Below are 23,773 nucleotides of genomic sequence, written 5' to 3' on the forward strand. Positions count from 1 at the left end.
GACCTAGTCCCTTCTCCCCCCAAACCAGGAGTGAAGTAAATTCATAGTTATATCGCATTTTTGAGAACATATTCAAATTTTACAAGGAGGAGATGAGATTTTCAGGATTAAATTTACTTGATAGCATTTCAGGACATTATATGAAGCTAAACTAGAAGCTCCCTAGATATCTCTCTCAACATTTTAAAAAGGGACACTAAGCAAAGTAAACATTATAGTCTTGTTTATAAATATGAACAATATTTTTAAGGATAAAATTGTTCCAAAATACAGTTCTAAAAGTTATAAGCCAGAAGCATTCCTATGTTATTAGAACATATTAAGCCTTAGTGCAATTCTGGAATTCAATACAAAGAGGAAGCATAAAATGCATAAAATGTTGCTTCGGAGTTCCCCAAACTGAATATTTTAGTTGGAGGATGGATATTAAATACTTACACTGTTCTTTTATCTTGTCGGAGAAGTTTAGAAGAAAATTCACTCAAAATATCAAGAAATGCCAAATTTAAAGGTGGATGGCTTTCACCTTGTGGATTAGGTTCCTTAAAGGCAAATTCTATCCCATCCCTAGAAAGGAAAGGACATAATGAGTATCTGAAAGAGTATAATTTAAATGTGTTATTATAGAATGGAAGAAATGTATCTGGATAATTTTTCCACTAACAAGAATGGATAGAATGGATTTATGTTTGTGTCTATAAATTTCAGATATACAAATAAGAAGTGGATGAAAGAAGAAGGATAACAAGAGAGAAAGAGCAGTAATATTATTTCTTGATTTATTGGCCATGATAATTCTATCTTTCCTGAAAGCAATATAGATAGGATATAATTACTTCTGGGATGTTCTTATAGCATCTCACTCAGCAAGAACCCAGCTCCTTCCAGGTAGTGGACTAATCCAAAGCAACTGAGCCAATCTACGTTACAAGAATGTTAGGAGAGTATCATACCATGACCCATAAGGAGGCCTCCAGAGGCTGTTAAGTGGATTTGAGGAAGGATATAGACAAGAATCACATAAGAAAAGGCAGCATGCATGGTAAGGTTGCAATCTACACTTGTGTCAAGAGTAGCCACACTGGTGAAATCACAAATCCAATGTAAAATAAAGCAATTAAGTCAACTGTAGAAATGGTCAAACCATTTACTTAAGTTTAGGTAAAGAAGGGACAAAATGGCAAACCAGCAGTACAAAATAAACAAGAAAAGAAGTTCAACAACAGTGCAATTGGACTTCCCACAAGGCCTAGAGTGATGACTGGGAGTACAACAATACTTCAATTAAGAAAGAGAATGTACTCCAATTACAGACACACGGCCAGTAACTTCATTAAGATAATGAGAAGCATAATATAGTCTAAGAGAGCAGGAGAGGAGAAGAGGTCCAGGGTTACTGTAGGAAAAACAATACAAAAGGTATGGATCTGGGAACTCAGGAGCAAAAGTAGGAAAAGAGCAGATTAGAAAAGGTGCCTTCATTTGTAGCTGGAAATGAAAGGTCTTAAGGTAAGACAGGCTACTTGACAATGTTCACAGTATGGGGGGTGGAAGAGTAAGTGCAGGGAATTCTTGCCAAACAAAGAATATTACCTGACCTGTTTTGTGACTTCTAAAATTCTTCTGATTGGAAGGACAGGGATGTGGGCAATGCTTTTCATTACACAGTAGGGGTAAATAGAGATAAAGCCAAAGTATCTAAACCTAGGTTAAATAAATCAGTGAGAACTGCTCTGTCAATATAATACAACTGATATAACATCAAAAGCTCTTTTACAAAGGAAAAAAGGGATCCGAAATAAGGGGGCATAATTACCATGGGATGAAAAAATAGTTACAAAAAAGTAGAGGCTACTGAAGGCACAAAAGAAACTTCCCGTACTACCCAACATTACCTATGAACAACACTCTTCACCTTCAGCTAAGAAGAAATAGAAATTGTACAGAGAGATATTTGGTGTCATGCCTGAATTCATGTATAGCCTTACTTCCAATGATTTATAAAGATTTGGGGTGTGTGTGTGTGTGTGGTTTATTTTATAAAGGAGCTTTATGTCCAGATTCACTAATTGAGGTATCACTAGAGCTAATTTTTTTTTTAAATCCTAAGAATGAAGAATTTATGTTAGAAGACAAGTCCATACGCTAAGGACATATTTACACATCAGCCCAACAATTTTCTCAATTCTAAAAAAGATTCAAATCCTAATTTTTAAAAAATCTGCAAAATGTAGAGCATAGAATAGCAGAAAGAGCACTGAATCTGAAGCCAAGAAGCCAGGATTCTTGTCCCAGCACTACCACTTACTAACTCCATGACACTGGGCAAGTAACCTTCCTTTTCTGAGTCTCATTTGCATAATCCATATAATAGGAGCAATACTTGAACTCCCTGCCCTCACAGGTTTGTCATGAGGAACAAACAAGTATAAGACGCTTATAACCTTAAGGTGTTATATTTATTAACGTCAGCCATTATGATTAGTTGAATTCAAGTAAAATATTGGGAAATTACTTGTGTAACATGGCGATGGCTTCTCTTGTTTTCAACTGATCAAGTCCAAAAGTTAAAGCAAAACGTCGGGCAAGTTCTTTAATACCACTGAATGTTGGTGATGATCTGTCAAAATTATACCCATTCTCTTGTATCATTTCGTTGAACAGCTGTTTGGAATCAAAGAAAACATTTGGGGTTTTTTTGGGTTGCTAATATTAATAATTAGTATAAACACTTCTATACCTAATCTGTAATAAATATTTAATATTGTACAAATTAATAAAGAAGCACTTTAAGTTGGAGTCAGTTATCCTCTTAAGTTCTTTTTCAGTTAAGCCAAGGTAAAACTATTTCCTGGTGGTTGCAACACAATTATGAACCTAATGAATACAAATATAAAAAGATGAAAACAAAGCCCAACACATTAATTATATCCATAGCAAGCAAACAAGAAGGGGTTATTGCTGTTCTGATTTTTTTCTTTATCTATACAAGAGGCAAATAGGCATGTGATTCATTTTGGAAAAAACAAGGTTTTTTGGTTTGAATATTAAACAATGTTTTTGAAGGAACCAACAATACTTAAAATTATTCTTTCTTACCTGCTGTAAACTGAGAATAAGCGTCTTTGCACATTGGATTTTGTCTATCTGCCTTGTTTTACTCATTGTTTCTTTAATAATATCTCCATAATCATTGTAATACTAGAAAAGAAATTTGCATGTATTAAGTGAACTTCACATCATAAAAAAAATTTGTGACGGGTAAGTAGACAGAAAAGGATAGTGAGAGGGGGGGAAAAAAAAGCTTTTCATGGGCATCAGAAGAATTGTATTTCTCATGCTGGCTTTGCCACTAATTAGTTCTGTGGTTTGGGGAAAGCCACAAATTCCCAGCCTCAGAATCCTCATCTACTAAATGGGAACATATGACACCCTATCTACCTAGAAAGACTTATAGTAACCAATAAATAAGATATGCAAGGAAGTATAGTATAATCCAAGGTCAGCTCATGGACTGTGATAAACTTAAATGTTATTGCTTATGGAATCTAGAAAAGGGAGCAAAAATGAAATAATAGTTCAACACACTATCTAAAAAGAAAAATCTGAAAAAGAAAATTCTGATCAAATAGAAAAGTATACTCCATAGGAGAACAGAAATCATCTAGGCTTCATTACAGCCCAAAGTACCTCATAACACTATCCAATTCCCTTTGCATTGATTCCATACTTACAATGTAACTGTCTAAATTGGTAATTTGGTTTCCCAGCAAGCTTGGGGTGCCGTGGGTATTGAGAATTAGTATTCTGGTGGCAATGCATCTCCCTCAGTAAATTAATAAATTGGCATTCTGGTTTATAAATCCCTCTTGTGAATTTGGTTAGCACAAATTATTCCCCTAGTACCTGATCACCCCTGGGTAATACGATAAAAATGAGTTTCTGGACCTGCAAGACTACAGACCGGCTTCTAAAATACTGACAATAAGCTCTACAAAATAAAAATCCAAACTGCTTGCAAACATAAAAACCAAAAACCAAAAACCAAAAACCAAAAGACCCAATGCCAAATCTTCTCCATGAAATGTTATCATTTATTTACTTAGTATCACATGCAGGCCAGTTTTAGCACAACATTGAGGGAAGAGGATGTATATGAAGCCTACAACATATTGGTATATTCTCCAAATCTGAAAAAGAATTGTTACAAGTAGTCATATTTACCTTCATATACTGCTTGAAAATATCCGCAGCTGTATTCATTTCCACCACAGTATATACAATTAGTTTACAAAAAGCTGCAAGTAAATTTCTTCGCTTGTGCAGTGCCTCAATTTTACTAGCTTCATCATCCTGCTGTCCATCTGAAAAAAGGCCTAAATATTGAACTATGAGATTTTTTAGCTACTAATTTGATATCATGATGCAAGTTAACAATGAAAAACAGCTGTTCAAAAAAAAAAAGAGGGGTTAAAGAAAATCCTCGAATACAAGTTTTTCACAATGCCAGTTTTGCTGCTGGAAAGGGGACAAGCAATTTTTCTTAACAGGTAAGTTCAAAGCTACTACTCTACTCTAGTCCTCACAGTGAAGTGATCCAGGACTCCCAAGTTGTGCTGGCAATGCCTGGCAGGTCCTAATAAGCCAGAAAGCATTTCAGAATGGTCCCCAAAAGGACCAGCTTTAATTACAAAAAGACTTCATTGCAGATTAGGCCATGGCATACCAGTTCTAAATGACCAACTTCAAAAGTAGTCTGCCTTTATATTACTGAAACCAATGGACAGGTATGTACCCTTTGAGAGTAAATTTTTTCCACTTTTTACTATTTTAAGCTTTATGCCTATCTTACAAACAAAACATAAGGAATGTAAATTACTCTGATGACTCAAGATCACCATTATAGGTTCCAAATTCCATACTATGGTGGAGTACAATGATTAGGGCTGGAATCAAACATTTAAGGTGATTTGTCCTTATGCAATATCATCCCAGACTGCTCTTCAAGTCCCTATCTGATTTCTGTAGACTTTTCATCTCCTCCCATGCTGCTAAATTATCTTCTCACTGATGGTATCATGCCTAATGAACAGCACTTGCTGATCCCTCCTCCCCCTTTATAATTTGAGACTTTTAATCTGCTAGGGGATGAGGGGGAAAAAGAGATAATGAAGTTTGTTCAAAGGTACCTAATCTAAGGGATCAACAACCACAAGGAAGTTCACAATGAGTCAAGTATATAGAACTGCACTGAACTGTATGAGTTAGACTGGAAACCTCAGCAATTCCCCTTCCAATATACTGATTCTGTGATTGGAACTTTATGAGATCAGAACAAGATGATCTATCTCTGAGGTCCTTTCTAACTTTAAAAATCCACAGGAAAGCATTGTTACCCTAAATGTCTTTGTTTAGTTGCAGATTTCTTAATACATTACATACAAAAATACAAAGACAGACATCATCACCAGGAATCAAGCCCTCATAACTACATGTTTGGGGGGAAATTATAAATTCTGCTTGTATTTGGTGAAAAATCTTTAATTTACTCATCTTTCTAAAATCTTAGCAGTCCTAAGTCTTTAGATTCCAACTTATAATAATTTATAGGTATGTATGTTTATATACATATTGGCATTAAGTTTGAAGTAGAACTTAACACCAAAAATGTGAGAAATCATAAAATCATGATATAACCTTTACTTGAAAAGACTGTTAAGGAAAAATCAAATTATCTGTAAAGTTAAATACAGAGAAATTTGGTTTTTCTTCCCCAGAACATTTTGTATTCTCTTGATTATTTTGTACAATAGTTCAAAAACTAACTCTGAAAATTACTTTGAAACCTATTTATAATACAAAGAAATATAGATTTAAAAGAATCTATAAAAGTTATTTCAGAAAAAAAATGATGCATAGTACTATATTATTTTACTGAAATTAGTTAATGAAATCTTTAAGTACTTATAAAAGCAAAAGGTCTTGATGAAAAGTCAGCGCATTTAAGCATTATGTCTTCTGGGTTACTAAATATTTCCAAAAAAGGTAGTTTAAAATCTTCAGTAAGCATCCTTTTTCTGTGAACTCATGATTACCTGCACTATTGTTATCATCATCCTGGTCAATGAAGACATGATCCAGAATAAAGCTGAGCAACTCGGACTGCAATGAAGAATCAGGAGTGTAAACTAGTGGCTCTAACATGTCCCGTCCTCCTGACATAATCTGATGGCTGGAGATCATCAACACATCACACAAAATAGTGAAGGCCTGAATAAAGAAATTTAGAATGTTATAAATCAACATTTCTAACTAGATTTCTACTCCCCACTTCCCAAAACAATATGACAGTTACTTCAAAAACTTTTCTAAGATATTGAAAAAAGGTGGTTCTAAGGCATTTCTCAAATGTAAACAGTTAATATAACAAATTCAAAGAATGACAATTGACAAATGTTGGCAAATACCACTATATCACAATGAAATATGTGATACATAAGGAATATACTTATGTTTTGCAAAAATATGTAATCTTAAAGATATATTGCACCAGATAAATGACTAAAAAAGTTAGCCTTTCCAAATTCAAATATTCCCCTCAATCCATCAATAAACAGGGAAGACTATGTCCAGGATCAATCTTACACAGATATGACTGAATGATAATAATTATCAATATAATAAAAAGTATATTTGTATATAATATACATCCATACATTTGTCATACATTAAAATTTATATCAAATCTATCATGAAAAATGATTTTCTTAATTACATTTAATTAAGAATTAATTATATTATAAATTCTCACAATATGTAATTATACCTTAATTAGGCAATTTGTACAATAAATTAAAGTTTAAGATGACTAAAATAATAATAAATGAATGATATTATTTGTTATTTTTAAATAACTAAATTATGCCAATTAATTATATTTTATGTTTGGTATATGTTGTAATATATAATTATGCATTTTAATTAATGTAACAAACTAAAATGATTATAAATAGTAAAAATTAATATATGAATTATATATAAAATGATAAATATTAATATTATAAATTATTGGCTAAGAAAGTTCTTAATCAATGGGCATGCTGAAGAGAGAACTTCTGGTGACAGTAGTAAATGGGAAAGGAGAGATTTGAGTAACTGACCCTACCCCTCTGGCATTTCAGAGAGGAAGAAAGGAAAACAGATAAAAGTTACATGATGGAGAGGCATCTAATGGGAAAGTATTGAGGATTCAGAGAACAAGAAGACAAGACACCAGAGATCTCCACCATATGTAGAGGCCAGAAAACATACACAGAATACAGTATGAGTCAAATATAACTGTTTTAAGTCACTAGATCAATAAGTTTCCAGAAGGTCATCTAGAAGGACATAAAAAAAAAAAAATAACATGGGCTAACCATGAGGAATGTTATTATTACCCGACAACAATAAGCAAAAAAAAAAAAAAAAAACTGGTATAGTCAACAGGAAGACAGTCACATTGTGTGTACCAAGGATACAAAGTTCAGGTTGACTAGTTCTTGTAAACGAATCCAAATTCATTTTGCAGTTTCTGAGACCTTCATTTCAGAAATTATAATGCATAGGAAAGAAAAGTCATACTCCCCTTTATTTAAAAAACAATAACCACTCCACCTTCAAAATTGCATATTTTAAGTAGAAGAAAATTCTGATGCTGTTAAGGACAGATTATATTGTATATTCTTGCCAGAAATATATAATCACTGAACCTTAACATCAGAAAAAGGAATTCAAAGTATTTTTTAATTCCTTACATTTGATTTAAAATGCTGTACCTTAATGACAACAAATTAATATGGAATTTATTTTGGCAATGTTTGCAACTTTATCATTAAATGTCAGTAAGCCAGTTAAAAAAATAAGCATAGTCTAGTTAACCCTAAAATAAGTTCTTGGAAAGACAGGGCGACAGTATTTTGGTTAACTGTTTGAATCCTACAAATATGGTGTAAGAAGATTGGATAGTGATAAATGACCAAAGCATTTCCATTAAAAGGTAAGAAAATAGCTAGCAGCAACCTAATCAACAAAACCTTCTAGAAAAGGCATAAACACCACAACACTTTCTTCCTCTTTATTCAAGTTGATACTAAGGATGGAGGGAGGAGGATCATCAAAAGTAACCAAGTATTACAATGGATTTTATCAAAATCTGATACAAGTTCCAAATCCTAGATGGCTAAAGGAAAAGAAGAAAGAGTAACATTTCAGCTTTTAAATTCCTGCCTGCTCTCCAGAAATTAGATATGGATCCACACTTAACACCATATACCAAGATAAGATTAAAATGGGTCCATGATTTAGGCATAAAGAATGAGATCATAAATAGACTAGAGGAACAGAGGATAGTCTACCTCTCAGACCTGTGGAGGAGGAAGGAATTTATGACCAGAGGAGAACTAGAGATCATTATTGATCACAAAATAGAAGATTTTCATTACATCAAACTAAAAAGTTTCTGTACAAACAATACTAATGCAAACAAGATTAGAAGGGAAGTAACAAACTGGGAAAATATTTTTAAAGTTAAAGGTTCTGATAAAGGTCTCATTTCCAAAATATATAGAAATTCCTGCCTGCTCTCAAATGTAGAAAATTGTTGTGTTGGTGCAGTGCTTGTGAAGAATCAACAAGATCCTCAAACAACTGGTAACAAATTCCCACTAGTGTTTTTGATCAAGATCGTAATTGTCACTTTTCAAAATATAACATGTTTCCAAAGTATGTAGATATTTAACTTTTATGCATCCCTCTTATATGAGGAAAATACTTGACAAAATTTATCAAGGAAGAGGCTGTCACTGGCACTGTTTGGGATTTCTTTATCCTTGACAATTGCCTCTGGCTGCTGCTTAAGGAATATCCAACCCATTTTCTCTATTTTCCCAAGGGTGATCATGATGAGCTTCCAACTCTTCAAGGTATCCAATCTCCTTTATTTCAAAATCGTATTAATATAAAGACTCAGATATGAGACTTTGTTTTTTCATATCTATTGGGTATGAAGGATTAGGATGCATGGAAGAGCAAGTACAAGATTTTATTAAAGGAGTAAGGAGCAAGGATCTAAAGCAGGGTTAAGAACTAAGGCAAAGGGTTTCTACCAGAAGGAGGAGTTCACCTCTTACTTTCAATGCTCACTCTAGTAGAATACTTGTTCCCAGACCAAAATAATCACTATAAACTTTGGGGAATTCCAATCAATGTAATAGCATTAATGTGCTCCTAGAATCTCAGGGAAAATTCTCAAAAAATTTCCTCATTAAAAACAATGTGAGATGTAATGGTTAGAGTTGAATGAGTACACTATACTTCAAACATGAAATTTATATGATCATGTGCTTTCAAACTCCTAGAAAATTGCTTGTCGATAAACTCTAATACTCAGTTTCTATGCTGTGAAATGCATATTTGCTGGACTCTCAAAATAGGCCTTCACAAAGAAAATAGGCTGATAAGAACATATATGAAGCAAATTCATTAGAACTGCAGCCTCAGTAGTATATCATATTCAAGCCTAACAATTTGAGCAACGTGAGTTTTGTATTATAAAATAATTTTTAAATTTATTAATAATTTTTGTAATTTATTACAAAACTAAACACAGCTTTCTAATTCCCTACCAAACAATATGGCATCTTAGATAATTATCCAAATGTTATCACTAGCTATGAAATTGACAAAACGAACCTGTTCCTTAACAGCAGTATTCACATTGGTCAGGTAATGCTGACAAATCTGACAGAAGACCCTCATTTGTTTCTTTAAACGAAGTAGGTCCTCCTGCAAAGTAATTTATGATAATTAAAAATTAAAAGTGTGTATTGTGAATCCTGTTCTCTCAAAAATCATTCTCATAGACATTTTCATATATTACTATAAAAAAGTCAAGATATAAAAGATAAAATTCAAGTGCTATATTACCAAAATGCTAACAAATGCTAATTACCTAATGCTTAGCTAACAAATATTCATTTAGAAATCCAACTGACTTCTTTTGCTCTATCATCATTCTTCATTATAAAAAGAATACATGAAAAAAGTATCATACATGAATGATTTTTATTCAACAGAAACAAAACCTCAGATTTTTCTGCATGGTATTCTCTGAAATACTAATTTCAGAATTCAATGGTACAGAAAGACTTCTAAGATTATATATGGTCAATAGAAACCAGCATAAACTAATAAATGTGATTTCCTCTATATAAATTCCTTTTTCCTTAAAGGATACTTGTTGAGCTAGTAAAGGTTGTAAGGTTTTCTTCATGCACAAAAGTGTAATTTATGCAACAAAAGTGAAGATTAAAATCTAAAACTTTAGGAAAATTCATTAAGTTTTTACTTAATTTGTCTTAATGGGTCTATGAAGAGACTCTATAATTTACCTTACCAATTCATTAACTACAACATCTAAGTTTTGCTCTCATTTATTGAGAAAGGTCAGTGCCAGAAGAAAACAAGAGCATTAAAAAAAAAAACAAAACATGTAGTCTAACATCTTCATTTTAATGATGAGGAAACTGAGCCCCAGGGAGAGGAAATGATTTGCATCAGGATGTATTTGACTTATTACTTATTCATTCCAGTAGTTTTTCTTTTATTTTTTGAATAATATATCCTAAAATGCGTTTTGTCTTTCAACAACTCTCAATGTGCATTTTTGAAATACTATTTGCACCTAAATTTAAAACAAGAAAAAAAAAGTTTCTAGACATAAAATAACTTTCAACAATCACATTAAAAATATTTAAAACTGACAATAGTTGGAAGAACTTGACTTCAATTAGGCAAGTGCACACAGTAAATAAGGTAGTTAAAGAGGGCATTCAAATAAGTATTTTTGGGTCCCCCCCCCAACAAATCTCTATACTCTCTGTACTAACATTAACTACTTAAAAGCATATAGCTATTAACACATACCTTGGTGGAGCTGCTTTCGGTAATTTTTGCTAGCTGCCAAAGGATTACATAGTGAGTACACTGCAATGCATGAATAACAATCTATAAAAATAAACAACACAAAGTTAGCAAAGACAAGTCAAATGTTTCGAGAATCCAACCTACATATACAACTTTTAAATACAAACCTGTTCAGGCATGTCTCCATTTTCAATACCAGTTTTCAATAGCTTGTAATTACAACCAAACAAATCCCATCTTGAAAGATCATGGGTACTGGAAGAAAATTTGAAAAGCTCAAGTCATTAAAAGTCAAATTTAACCACATTAGTTTGTAACATTATTGTTAAAGGAATAATACTTATTAATCACCATAAATACCCCTTCCACAAAAACAAAAAACAGATCCAAATAAAATTCCCCTCAATTCCCTCCGATTTGCTTTTAGGATTCTGAAAAATTTAAATAATTTTAATAATTTTTCAATTCAAAATTTAAGTATTAGTATATTAAAGGATGATAAAATTATAAGTTTCTTCAATTTCAGGAAATTTCTCCAAGAACAACTTAGCTAAATCCACAATGTATGAAATAAATTAGAATTCATTGATGAAGTCTCTTAGGTATTATAAGAGACCTTTACTAGTCCTTTCGAAAAAACATAAAATCTACAATATTTTTTAACAGGCAGTCATCCAACCACTGAAAAGCAGTCATTCATAAATTCTTGCAGCAAGGTATCTCTCTCTACCTACCTACCAAAGCAGCCTGTTCTATTCTAAGAGAATAACAATAATCACTGCTCTCTAAGTGAACAGAAATCTACTTTATAAAATTTCCAACCATTCTGGTTCTACACTTTGAGACCCAATAAAATAAATCACCCAGTAAAATTAACACTCACTTATGAAAAGCAGTGATCCTTTTTAATGTTGATAAGACCTGATATGCATCATCTTCATCAGGTTCTTCACCCTATTAATATTAAGTGCATAATATTAGACACTATACATCACTACAGGAAAGTCTTAATTGTTCAAAACAAAAGCACCACCTTGGAGAAAGGCAAAGTATGAGATGGGCAACAGCAAGAGAACTGCAATTTTTATTCCTTTCTCAAGGGCTGCAAATCATTTTAGAGCCATAGGAAATAACAAGTGTTACATCACAGATACATTTCAAATAAGGATGAGTGAGGAGAGAAATAAAATGGATGAACAATCTTTTTCCAATGTTAATGAAAAACAGAAAGAGGGAAACGAGGAACAAAATCAGGCTCATAAATAAAGTAGCTAAATTGGAGCACCTAAGGGAGGAGCAGTCAAGAAAATATTATTACAACAAGTACTAAATATATATCACAAGAAAACGTCTCAAGGAAATACAGGTAAATTCATGTAAAATGAGAAGTTATTAAATAAAAATCTAAATGTTGCAATAAATTGATGTCTGACTCTTAGTGACCCTACAGAGGTTTTCTCGGTAGAGAAAAAGGAGTGGTTTACCATTTCCTCCTCCAATTCATTTTGCAGATGAGGAAACCAAGGCAAACAAGGTTAAGTGATTTGTCCAGGGTCACGTAGCTGATTTGTATCTGAAGTTTAATTTGAACTCAAGAAGAAGATGAGTCTTCAGGCCTGGTACTCTACCCACTGTGCTAGCTACCCTGTTGTTTTTTACAAAAACATTGCCAGGTACTTACTATATCTCATTTGAAACTGAAAGTGGAGGGAAGACTACCTGGATCAAATATCTAGTTAGCTATGTTGACAAATTCAGTTAACTAAGCTGTCTCAGATTAAAAGGCAAGGTGATACAAAAATTAAATTTGCAAACTGTAAAGAAATGTATTTTAACTATTATTACTATCATCCCCATGTTAAGATGAGGAGAATAAGGCTGGAAAGATAAGAAAAATCCAGAAGCCTCTTCTACAGAAATTTAAAATATGCCAAGGGTAGTTTTTTTTTTTTTTAATGGGCAATAACCCATCAATTAGGGAACTGCTAAACATAAAAGTTATGGTATATGAATGAGAATATAATCATACTATAAAAATAATCAAGGGAACAATTTGAAAAAAATCTGGGAAAACTTATGAACTGACATACTGTTAAGTGAGTAGAACCAGGAGAAAAAAGTATATGATAAACAATAATCTAAAGATACTTTGACTTAGCAACTTTGATCAATGCAATGGCCTACCTCCCAACAAAGGTAATAGAGTACTGGCTTAAGAGTTTTTCTTTAGGAGAGGGGATGGCCAATAGGAAAATTGATTTTGGTTGATTATCCTAGCTTTAAAAGGGGTTTTGTTTTTCCTTGTTTTTCTTCCACCCCCAGGAGGGGCCGAGGGATGGAAGAAGAAAGGGAGGGGGAAAAAAAAAGGATGTTTCTCTGATTCATTTCTTATGTGCTTGCAATTTTAAATTATGCACTACTGTCTTATATCTAATGAAGAAGCAGAATTCTAAAATTCTGATACTGTAAATCCAAAAACTAAATTTCTCCTACACACAAAAGTTACTGTATTTAAGAATTTTTAAATGATGAATTCATTTACGAATTCCACACTAGTATATCAATACCTTTTAATTCCTTGAAAACTGTAAGCACACTGAAGAATAGAATTCAAATGGATAATCTATAAAATGTTAAACTAAACATTACACAGATCATTTATTTTAAAAAGTGGAGTTAATATAATTATTGTAGTAAAAACAAAAGAAGTAAAACAGAAAGACTGGTAATTTGAAGTGGAAATATGGTTTTTTTCAACTGTGAAAATAATTTCTGTAGACAAAATGTTAAACAATAAGCAGAAAAAAATGAAAATATGCTTTCCATGTAGCACATTTGAGTCTAACAATCTTATGAAACAGTTACCCTAGGAATTAGAAATATTCTGTAAATGAAGAAACTGAAGCTTAAAGAGAGTAAGTAATGAGCACGCTTGGTCTGAACCTAGATTCATCCACCAATCATACTGACTTATGTATGTGGACACATAATAAGCAAGTCACAGAACTTACAAGAGAGCTCAGAGACCATCTAGTCCAAACTTCAATTTAAATTGTATACACACAATATTTTTCTCTCAAATATACCTGAAGAAGACTCATAGGTTACATGCTGGCCTGAGTTCATTTCACATATAAAGAAGTTAAAGCAAAAGGAAAGGGAAAAAAAATAGTTGATCAAGGTCAAAAAGCTAAATAACTATGGAAAGTTTTTAACAACTCCAAAGCAGAATTTTATTCTAAAGGAATCCTGCTGAAAAAGGCACCAAGAAGCATACTAAAATATATTAAACTGCAGCAATCTGTACTAATATAAGAGCCAAAAACAAAATAGATGCCCCAATGACAGGGTAATGGCTATTTTTTTTTAAAGTATGCTATATGAATATAATGGAATATTATGGACCAAATTACTATGGATACAATTATGTCTCCTTGCTGTTTCTACAGTAGTATGTGGCATTCTCCCTGTAATAAACAAATACCTCTTCCAATTTACTACAGCTTTCTATAGCCTCTGATGCTAGCAGATAACAGAAGAGATTCCCTAAAGAAGAGTTTATCTTGTATAGACATAGCCTCTCTCTCAGGTTTGGAAATTTCATCCTCCACAATCTATAATCTTACCTTTAAGAAGGCTTAAAGAAGCCTTTCCTAGTCTTCCTCAAAGGCAGCACAAGTTGTCCTACATGCTTTATTTGGACATGTTTTGTTTGTATGCTGTCTCCCCAAAAACACTGTGAGCTCCTTGAGAACAGGAACTGCTTTAGCTTTTTATTATATCACCAAAAGTCCAAAACATGGTAGGTGTTTGGTAAAATCTTGTTGACATGACTAGTTAGACAAATCCCTATCTCCAAATCCTGTATTACCTCATAAGGAAATAAATCTGCTATATGAAAATCTTCTATACAAACATAAACTATTATTCTCATCATCATCCCACTCCTTTGGATCAGTGCTATTTAGTATTATTCTTTGACCCTTCTTTCCCCCATTTTTTCAACCTCAGCTTTCTTCTTCAGCTTCAAGTCATTCATAATCTAATAACTATGTGAAGCTACTACATTTATCAAAAATCTATCAACTGACTTCTATTTTTGACTACTAAATCTAGTCATAAGTTATGATTTACTAACTTTCTATAGTTTCAGATGTAATCACTATAAAATTCTTAAATATGAACATGAGAGCCTCTATTTTGACAGAAATATACTAAACAGTATGGCAAGTGTCAAAAATGAAAATTTGACCAAAAATTCTACTGAGCAAGTAACAATAATCTATAAGAACACTAAAGATGTTGTCCCAAGGGCAAAAAGGACAAATACCTCTTGCAGAAAATCTTCAAGAAGTCGATTAAATTTATCTGCCAATTCATCTATCAATTGGCTTCTTGCAATATCTACTCTGTTAAATATGGTGAACTCTTCATTACAGAGTGCATGATATGTTTTAGAACAAGCTTCCAAAACATCCGTATCTGTGTGCTTCTCTACAATATCCCGGATTTGTCGTAATAAGGCATCCAAATGCTGCAAAAAAGTCAATTAACATTTGTCAGTAAAACAAGATAAATACAAAGCATCTACCATAATAAGAGAAAGATGGAACATTAATAAAAATCAATAAAGTTATACTATGAGTTAAGAGCCACACTACACCGTCTTGCTCTTGTACCTAGATTCATACCAAGGCTGGACAAGAAAACTGAAAACAAAATAGTTCAAAAATCAAACTCTTATTTTCAACCTTATGATCATTCTTTTCTAAGGAAATAAACTAGGATATAAAACTGAGAAATAATAGCCTCTTGATGAAGAGACTAGAAAAATCAATGTAAGGTAGAAAAATCAGTATTTAATGTGTGTTGATTTTATTTCATATCAATGCTACAGAATTTATAATTAACATAAATTAATATTAATATTGAATATCTAAAGTGATATTATCTGATCCAAAAATTAGACTATTTTATGGACAAAATCCAAAAAAATTGAAATTATCTTTGTAATGTTAGGAAATGAAAGTGGTAAAAAGGAATTTTCCTGATCCCACCTATTAAAGAATTTTGTTTCTTTTTTTTTTTTTAATTTGTTTGTTTGTTTGTTTATTTTTGCTGAGGCAATTGGGGTTAAGTGACTTGCCCAGGGTCACACAGCTAGGAAGCATAAAGTGTCTGAAGCCAGAGTTGAACTCAGGTCCTCCTGACTTCAGGGCTAGTGCTCTATCTACTGTACCATCTAGATGTCCCAAGGGTACTATTAACTTATATCTTGAACACAAACTATGCAATATAATGGAAAAGAAACTAATTTTTAAGGTTAAATACTGTATACATAGATACCATCTTACCTTCTCTAATCGGCCAGTTGTATAGATTTCCAAATCAAAGTACTGAGGCAACTGCAACAAGTTCGTCACCTTTTCTGCATCTATAGAGTACTTTGAAATAAAAAAAAAAAAAAAGTAATAATAGCAGTGTTAAAAAAGCATTATCAGTAACAGTATATTTATAAAATACTATATTTCTAAAGCAATTATACATATGTAGTATCCAAGTGACAGTCAGTATTAAATACCACTGAGATCAGTTTTTAACTTACTTTTGCTAACAACTGAGGAAGGGCTACTGCAAACAGTTCAGTAATTCTTGTTCTATCATCTAGTTGGGTCTTTTTCTCCTTTGCTGTCAGAACCTAAATTTAGAAGATATGTTAAGTGCGGCAAAGTTTAAAAACTACAAACACTAATTCTAAAATATAATTTTTATCTGCTATTAAATATCATAGCATTAAAATTCATCAAGTGAATGCTATATATTAACTATGAATTAGTCTATATTAGCAGGCTATCTATACTAAAAAATCAGGAAAATTAAGTTTTAAAAAAATCATTTTTCCTCAGCTATCCGATTCTATCCTCCCTCAACTAAAAAGCTAAAAAGGCAGGCGACAAAATCAACACATCTCTATTTAACAACTCTCATATTTACCTTTGAAAACTAGGAAAACTGTAACCAGGGACAGTGGAATTATGTCAGAATATGTCAGAATTATGTCAGAATACTTTAGTAAACCCTTCTTCGAGAACCATGTATAAGAAATACAAAACTTTATGTGACCTCTGTAATAGTGTTACTAAAGATAATAAAACCTAGAATACAAAAATACTGAGTTTTTTAATAGCCAAACTGAAATCAACAGATGAAACCCCCCCCAAAAAAAACTTTAAAATAACAAGTGAACCAGACCAAAAGAAATAAAAACATCAATCTTGAACTGCAGACAAAATAAAAGAATCTATTGAGCTTATAAATTCAAATTACATATACCCCAAATTAAATATAATAATCTAAGTGAAATACATGTTAGAAAGCAAATTCATAAATGTTTAAAAAGAAAATGTCCACATCTCAAAGGTCTTTAGTACTATCATACCCTTTTTCCTGTCCCTCTTCCCACAGGAGGATGGCATTCAGCTGCTTGTCGAATAGTACAGAGCATTATTTCAATAAGGGCACTCTCCTGTCTGTCGGTTAATGCTGCAAATGAGAAAGACTTAAGTCAACTCTACCACCAGATTGCTTCAAAAAATTATTCGGTAACTGACTCTCCTGTCTATAACCAGGCTCTAGGAGACTCATTCTTCTCAGATGAAGAAGTTTATTTAGAAAAATCCTAACAGCAACTGCAATCTACAACATGATATATAGATGTATTCTATGTTGTGTACATGTATATGTGTGTTTATATGTATGTACATATACATGATAGATAAATCACACATATCTCTATTTAATGTAATAATTAATACACTAATTTCTTCATGTCAAATTAGAATTATATCACTGTCAGCTAGAATTCAAAAGAGTCAAAGTTCAAACTTTCTTACGTTCCTCTCCACTGAGTGGTTCTTCCAACAGCAAACTATTCATACATTCCCAGTCCTTCAAAAGCTCTGTAGCACAGTCCCACATGCTATCCACAAGGTATGCCGCATGTTCGTGCAACTGAAATGAACATGAATATTTTCTTAGTTAAAGCATAACTACTTTACATCATATCTCTTTCAGGGACTGCCCTTCTGGAACACCAAGACTAAGGTTTATAAAGAAGAAAAGATTAGCACAAAACAGAAAAGAAAAACTACAGGTAAATTGTCTAGACTGGATCATGACCAGAAACCACAGCAAAGCTTAAATATTAATATCACATAAGGTATATGGGGAAAAAATTGGGAAACTTTAAATGGCTAAAGAAATAGTAGTGGTACTGCCATAAAATATGAGTATAGAGAAATTTTTTTCAAAAATCATGTAACACAAATTAGAATATTTTTTAAAATTATATACACAATTATACTAACAAAACAAAAAGAACCAGAAACAATCAAAGATTTATGTCGCAAAATTACAGAAAGCAAGGAAGAAATATGAGAAGGGAGCTACATGTCTCCCTCATCCCCAACTCCTTTCCATAAGTGGATGATCCATCTATGTGCAAGGCAAAGCATACCCTCAGATTTTGACAAATCTGACAATTTTTTGTCAACTTTTGACAAGTTTTTTCTGCATATTCCTAGTTTTAAAATTTTCTTCTGTTAAAAGGGGTGGCTCTCAGGTAAAGAAAAGACGAGGAATTTGAAATACAGGATGAAGTCTAGATGAAGTAATCTACTTTTAAAATTGAATACTTCATAAATGATAGCTTAATATACATCAAAGAACATCATATTGCTACTTGGACATGTGACCAAAAGCAGGACTTATATCCACCCTTTAATTTTCCTGCTTTAAAAACGAAAAATGTTTAATGTCCCTTTCCAATTAGAACATTCTGACTACAAAAGTATACTAAAAAAGATACTTTCTGTTACTGTTTGCTCTCTGCATCTCAAGTAAAATTATAGACCAACTATAGGAACCTAATCAGGATAATGAGGTAAACACAAGGAAACTCAGTTCAAAGTGATCCAGAAATATTCAGCCTTATATAGAGCCTCACCTTCCCCATGTGATAAGTGGAGTCACAAATTCAAAACTAGCTTTATTTTCCCTTTTAACTCCTATTCATTTTTTAGAGTAGCAACTAAAATATTTTAGGAATCATATTTCCCTATAAATTAAAAAAAAAAACTATTCCTTGCATACTAAAATATTTGTTTATAAATTGCATACAATTTTTTTTTGCACTGACTTGCAAGGTGTACTACATCAAACTATAAAATATAATAGGGATTTGTAAAACTAGAAGATTATACAATTGATAAGAACTTTAAATAAAAACTTATCTTAATGCATATTCAAGATCTTTACACTCCAATAAAAGCCAGTATTCAAAGATGTAAAGAAGAAAATACAGGGCTATTCAAAACCTGTACTGGCCACTTAATATTGTTTATATCCCAAAGTTAGAAAAGTTAGCTAAGCCCATCAGGAAGAAGGCAGACCTATTCTATTAACATTAAAATGTTAGTGATTGGGGCAGCTAGGTGGCACAGTGTTTAGAGCACCAGCCCTGAAGTCAGGAGGACCTGAGTTCAAATCTGACCTTGGACATTTAACACTTCCTAGCTGTATGACATTGGGCAAGTCACTTAACCCCAACTGACTCAGTAAAAAGCAAAAAAAAATAAAAAAAAATAAAATAAAATAAAATAAAAATTAATGACAAAATACATCATTTACACAATAAATTACAAATGCATTAAATGGCTTTAATCTAGGTTGCTCTTGTTCTACCAGCAGGAATAATTATCAAAATGATCTTTTAAAATTAGCAAAATTTATATTCTTTCTGTTATTGTTTGCTTGCATTTTTGTTTTTCTTCCCAGGTTATTTTTACCTTCTTTCTAAATCCGATTTTTCTTGTGTAGCAAGATAACTGTATAAATATGTATACATATATTGTATTTAACATATTTAACATGTATGGGACTACCTGCCATCTAGGGAAGGGGATGGAGGGAAGGAGGGAAAAAGTTGGAACAGAAGTTTTTGCAAGGGTCAATATTGAAAAATTATCCATGCATATGTTTTGTCAATAAAAAGCTATAAAAAAAGACAAAAATAAAATAAAATTAGCAAAGAAAATATTGAACAGAATGTAAAAATGCCACTAACCTCACTTTCCAAAAAGAAGAATACCAATGTCTTGACCAGGTTGGCATTTGGGCTTTGTCTTCCCCTTCTTTTGAGGATTCCATCTTCTTCAGGATCTCTGCGACTAAAAAGCCTACAACCAAGCAAAAAATTTACTACTTAAGAAAAAAAAATTTCTCTAATTTAAAAAAGATGTTTTCCAAACTCACTCTGATAATTTAAGAAAAGACAAAACACAAACTTTTTGCCCATAATGGTCACCAATATTTCCTCCATATATGGAAAGTAAACTATTTTTATTTCATTCTCTGTAAAATTACTTTAAAATATTTCCACTTTATAAAATGATAAATATTTCCACTTTATAAAATAACTCATTTTTTGGTAGGGGACATTTCATGTTTTCAATTCAACAAATAAAAGCTTTTTTCCCTGAAGGTGCTGCACTAATCTTTTTCAATCTCACTTATTAATTCATATCCCCTGACAAAAAAGGATTTTAAAAAATTCAATTTAAAAAAAAGAAAAATTACAAACTTACAATCAGCAGTACATTTCTATAGGTAATAGAGGGTTGCTTTTCAAAAAACAAACAAAAATTAAATTAAAACTGAGTAATGAGATGAATACATGTTATTAAAAACTAATATATAAAATTGTTTAATTTTCCATATAATGCATATAATTAATTCGTGAAAACATCAAAGCACATAAAAATTTCTGACTCCATGTAGTCTCATGTTCCTTCTGAATCCTAATTTCCCACAAAATTTGCTCGGTGATCATAGATAGATAGATAGATAGATAGATAGATAGATAGATAGATAGATAGATATTCATTCTCCCTAATCTGAACTGTCACTTACTTCCAGCCTCTATCCCCTCAAATAAAGATGTTAAAAATCACACAGAGTAAAGGTAGCATTTAATAAGTGAAAGAGGTACTGTGTTAAGTGCCTTAGCACAAAAAGTTACTCTTTGAGGCCAGAACTGAACTCAGGTATTCCTGACTCCAGAATGAGCTTTAATTGCTGCATTATTAAGATGTGTACCGATTCCTAAACTTCTGCTGATAGGACCCAAAGTCCCAAAGTGGATGGCTTAAAGATGTGTTTTTAAAATGTTGCTTTATCAGGGAAATTTAGTAAAGCTTTTTATTAAATCAGTAATACAGAAGAGAAATAACTAAGAAGTAAATGTTGAATTCAAATTTGAGGGTTTGTTTAACTTTAACTTTAAAATCAAGTTCAGTATCACTATAGGCTTTACTCTAAAGATCAGTCCAATGAAATATACTTTGGAACAAATAAAAACAATGAATACATTCCTGGTTCAGGCAGAAAGTACACTGAATTGGGGATCAAAAACTCCAAAGCACTAATTTGTGTGACCACGTAACACTAATCTCTGTGACCATGAGAAGTCACTTAATTTCCCTGGGGCTCAATGACTTCACATGTAAATAAAGGCAGAGAACTAGACTGTTTGCAATTTTGTTCCAGCATCAAATCCATTGAGTTTATCATTTTTAAATAGCACTAAAAATGACAACTTGGGTTTTTTTAAGTAATATTAAATATGGAGAAAAGCCAACTTGATTTAAAACTAGCAAGAGAAAGTGTTTTGGTTACAATTCTTAAAAGACACAGAAAAATGTAAATATTATAAATTTTGTAAAGAGACATATAAACCTGACTTACTTTTTATACAGAAATTCTCCTGCTGCTACTGCAACTGGCCGGTGGGCTGAATAAACCAAATGGTACACATTTTCACAGTCTTCTGCAGTAAGAACTTCTTCACTACTCCTATGGGAAAAAAAGTTATCAAGATTCACTCATTTTTCAGTTGTTTAATTTCAAATCTTAGTTCAAAGACAAAAACCCCACAACTAGGACCTCCTTCCAAAATTAGCAAAAAATAAAGTAATTAATTAATAAGCCTCATTTTAGCTTAGCAAGCACAAATACCTACTTGCCCTGACCATAGTAGGCAAATGGCTACCAACCACCTGAGAATTTGATTAATCAAGAAAAATGGCAGTAACTTTAGAACCTAACTAAATGATATGGAAGGGAAAAAAAAACTGATGGCAAAGAGAAGTGGATGATAAACACTTGTAAACTCATCTGTGCTTCCACAACATTGTCTTTACATTTGAATCCTTTTTCTTAAACAAATCCCTCTCCACTGGTTACTTTCATGTGTCAAATTAAAAAAACAAACAAACAAACAAACTAGAAATTAAAGTGAAGAACACTAACCAAAGGAAATACACTATCAAAGAGCTAAAGATTGTAAGACTTAGAATTTACTTTAAAGATCATCTTACAATCAGCTAGTAATACTGAAAAAATAAGAAGACAAGGAAAAATTTTAAATCACAAAATTAGATGACTACTTAAACTACAGTGTTTCTTATTACAATTGTTTCATAGTATAAATGCAAACCATCAATCTCAAACGGAAAAAGGGCACATTTTTGTTATAAGTTTCCAAAGAGAAATGACAGAAATCATACACAACCAGTTGAGAACATAAATGGCTAATGCTCCACTGGTACCCATGTAATATTAAGAAATCTAAAGTTGGATAGATTACACTGTGGAAAAATTATAGAGAACAGAACAGAATAAGATACAAATGGGCTGTGTTCTATAACGCTGAAGTATCCAAACCAATAGGATCAGAGGCCCAAATAACTGCACAATGACTAACACATGCACCTCACTTTGATGACAGAAAAGAGAATTTTACAAACATTTCTAATGGAAACCTTTCTAAAAAGTTTAACACTTTTTCAGTCTTCTTTCTTCTCAATTGTCAATCTTCTTGTATGTTTCCCACTTTTATTAAAAGCCTGCAGTCTAGAGAACTGGATAAGTAAGGTTGCTGGAACTTGATATCAGTTAAGAATCAACAGCTGTGGTGCATGAGAACAATGGAACATAACTGCTTTTAGGAAATTATGAATATGAAAATATGGAAAGATTTACTAGTGATCATCAAAGAAATCAGAAGCAGAAATATACACAGAATGATTACAACAAAGCACCAAAACAAAATAAACTGAAAGCTGAGTGAATATGCCACCCCCCCTAAAAAAAAAAATAAGAAAGCGCTTCACTCTTTTTTTTTTTGGAAGAAATGGGAGTCTATGGAATGTGCAATACTGCTTATGATGGCAGACTTGATTTTTATTCTTTGTCACAAGGGATGGCTCTCTATAAGTGGAAGGAGAAAGCAACTATTGAGAAAAATATTTATTTTTTTTAAATATCACCACTATTATGTCTTACATATGCTTTTTGTTATTCATTTCACAATAGTCCCAACTCCCCTTTCCTAAAGAAAAGGAAAAGGGAGCTAGGTAAGCCAGTGGTCAGCCTAATATCATACAATCAGGAGCTTTAGTAACAGATGAGTTTTCTCATCTATCCTACCAATTAAACTGAATTCAGCTGACTTTTGGGACTGTTTTCATTCACATTACTGTAATCGTTATGTAACTTGTTTTCCTTGCTGCTGATTTACCTGAGTTATCAGTTCATTCAAGTCTACAAACATTTCTCAGAATTTCACATTCTCTTAATGTATTCATATTTCAATTACTCCTCAAGTGATGGTCACTAGTTTCCATTTACTACCACAACACTTTAACCTATGATGTCATAAGGTTTCTCTAAAATCTTAGAATACTCAAGC

At 32.2% G+C, this 23,773-nt stretch overlaps 1 protein-coding gene across 9 annotated transcripts in view; it reads right to left on the reverse strand.

Moving 5' to 3' along the window:
- Nucleotides 1-23,773, reverse strand: part of STAG2 (STAG2 cohesin complex component) — a 119,334-nt gene that overhangs the window by 20,158 nt on the left and 75,403 nt on the right. For 4 of the 9 annotated variants that reach the window (XM_074277669.1, XM_074277662.1, XM_074277663.1 and 1 more), the window contains exons 13-28: nt 21,769-21,876; nt 20,090-20,201; nt 17,859-17,976; nt 17,405-17,508; nt 16,571-16,663; nt 16,320-16,409; nt 15,296-15,499; nt 11,849-11,919; nt 11,133-11,220; nt 10,966-11,046; nt 9,733-9,825; nt 6,096-6,270; nt 4,225-4,388; nt 3,100-3,201; nt 2,516-2,664; nt 439-567 (exon numbers count right to left, since the gene is read on the reverse strand). In XM_074277669.1, the coding sequence (XP_074133770.1) occupies nt 439-567; nt 2,516-2,664; nt 3,100-3,201; nt 4,225-4,388; nt 6,096-6,270; nt 9,733-9,825; nt 10,966-11,046; nt 11,133-11,220; nt 11,849-11,919; nt 15,296-15,499; nt 16,320-16,409; nt 16,571-16,663; nt 17,405-17,508; nt 17,859-17,976; nt 20,090-20,201; nt 21,769-21,876 (1,881 nt within the window). The remainder of the gene's footprint in view (nt 1-438; nt 568-2,515; nt 2,665-3,099; nt 3,202-4,224; nt 4,389-6,095; nt 6,271-9,732; nt 9,826-10,965; nt 11,047-11,132; nt 11,221-11,848; nt 11,920-15,295; nt 15,500-16,319; nt 16,410-16,570; nt 16,664-17,404; nt 17,509-17,858; nt 17,977-20,089; nt 20,202-21,768; nt 21,877-23,773) is intronic. The other 5 variants (XM_074277671.1, XM_074277667.1, XM_074277668.1 and 2 more) reach the window with 2 other exon arrangements.

The sequence above is a fragment of the Sminthopsis crassicaudata genome, chromosome X (assembly GCF_048593235.1).
Source record: "Sminthopsis crassicaudata isolate SCR6 chromosome X, ASM4859323v1, whole genome shotgun sequence".
Taxonomy (NCBI): domain Eukaryota; kingdom Metazoa; phylum Chordata; class Mammalia; order Dasyuromorphia; family Dasyuridae; genus Sminthopsis; species Sminthopsis crassicaudata.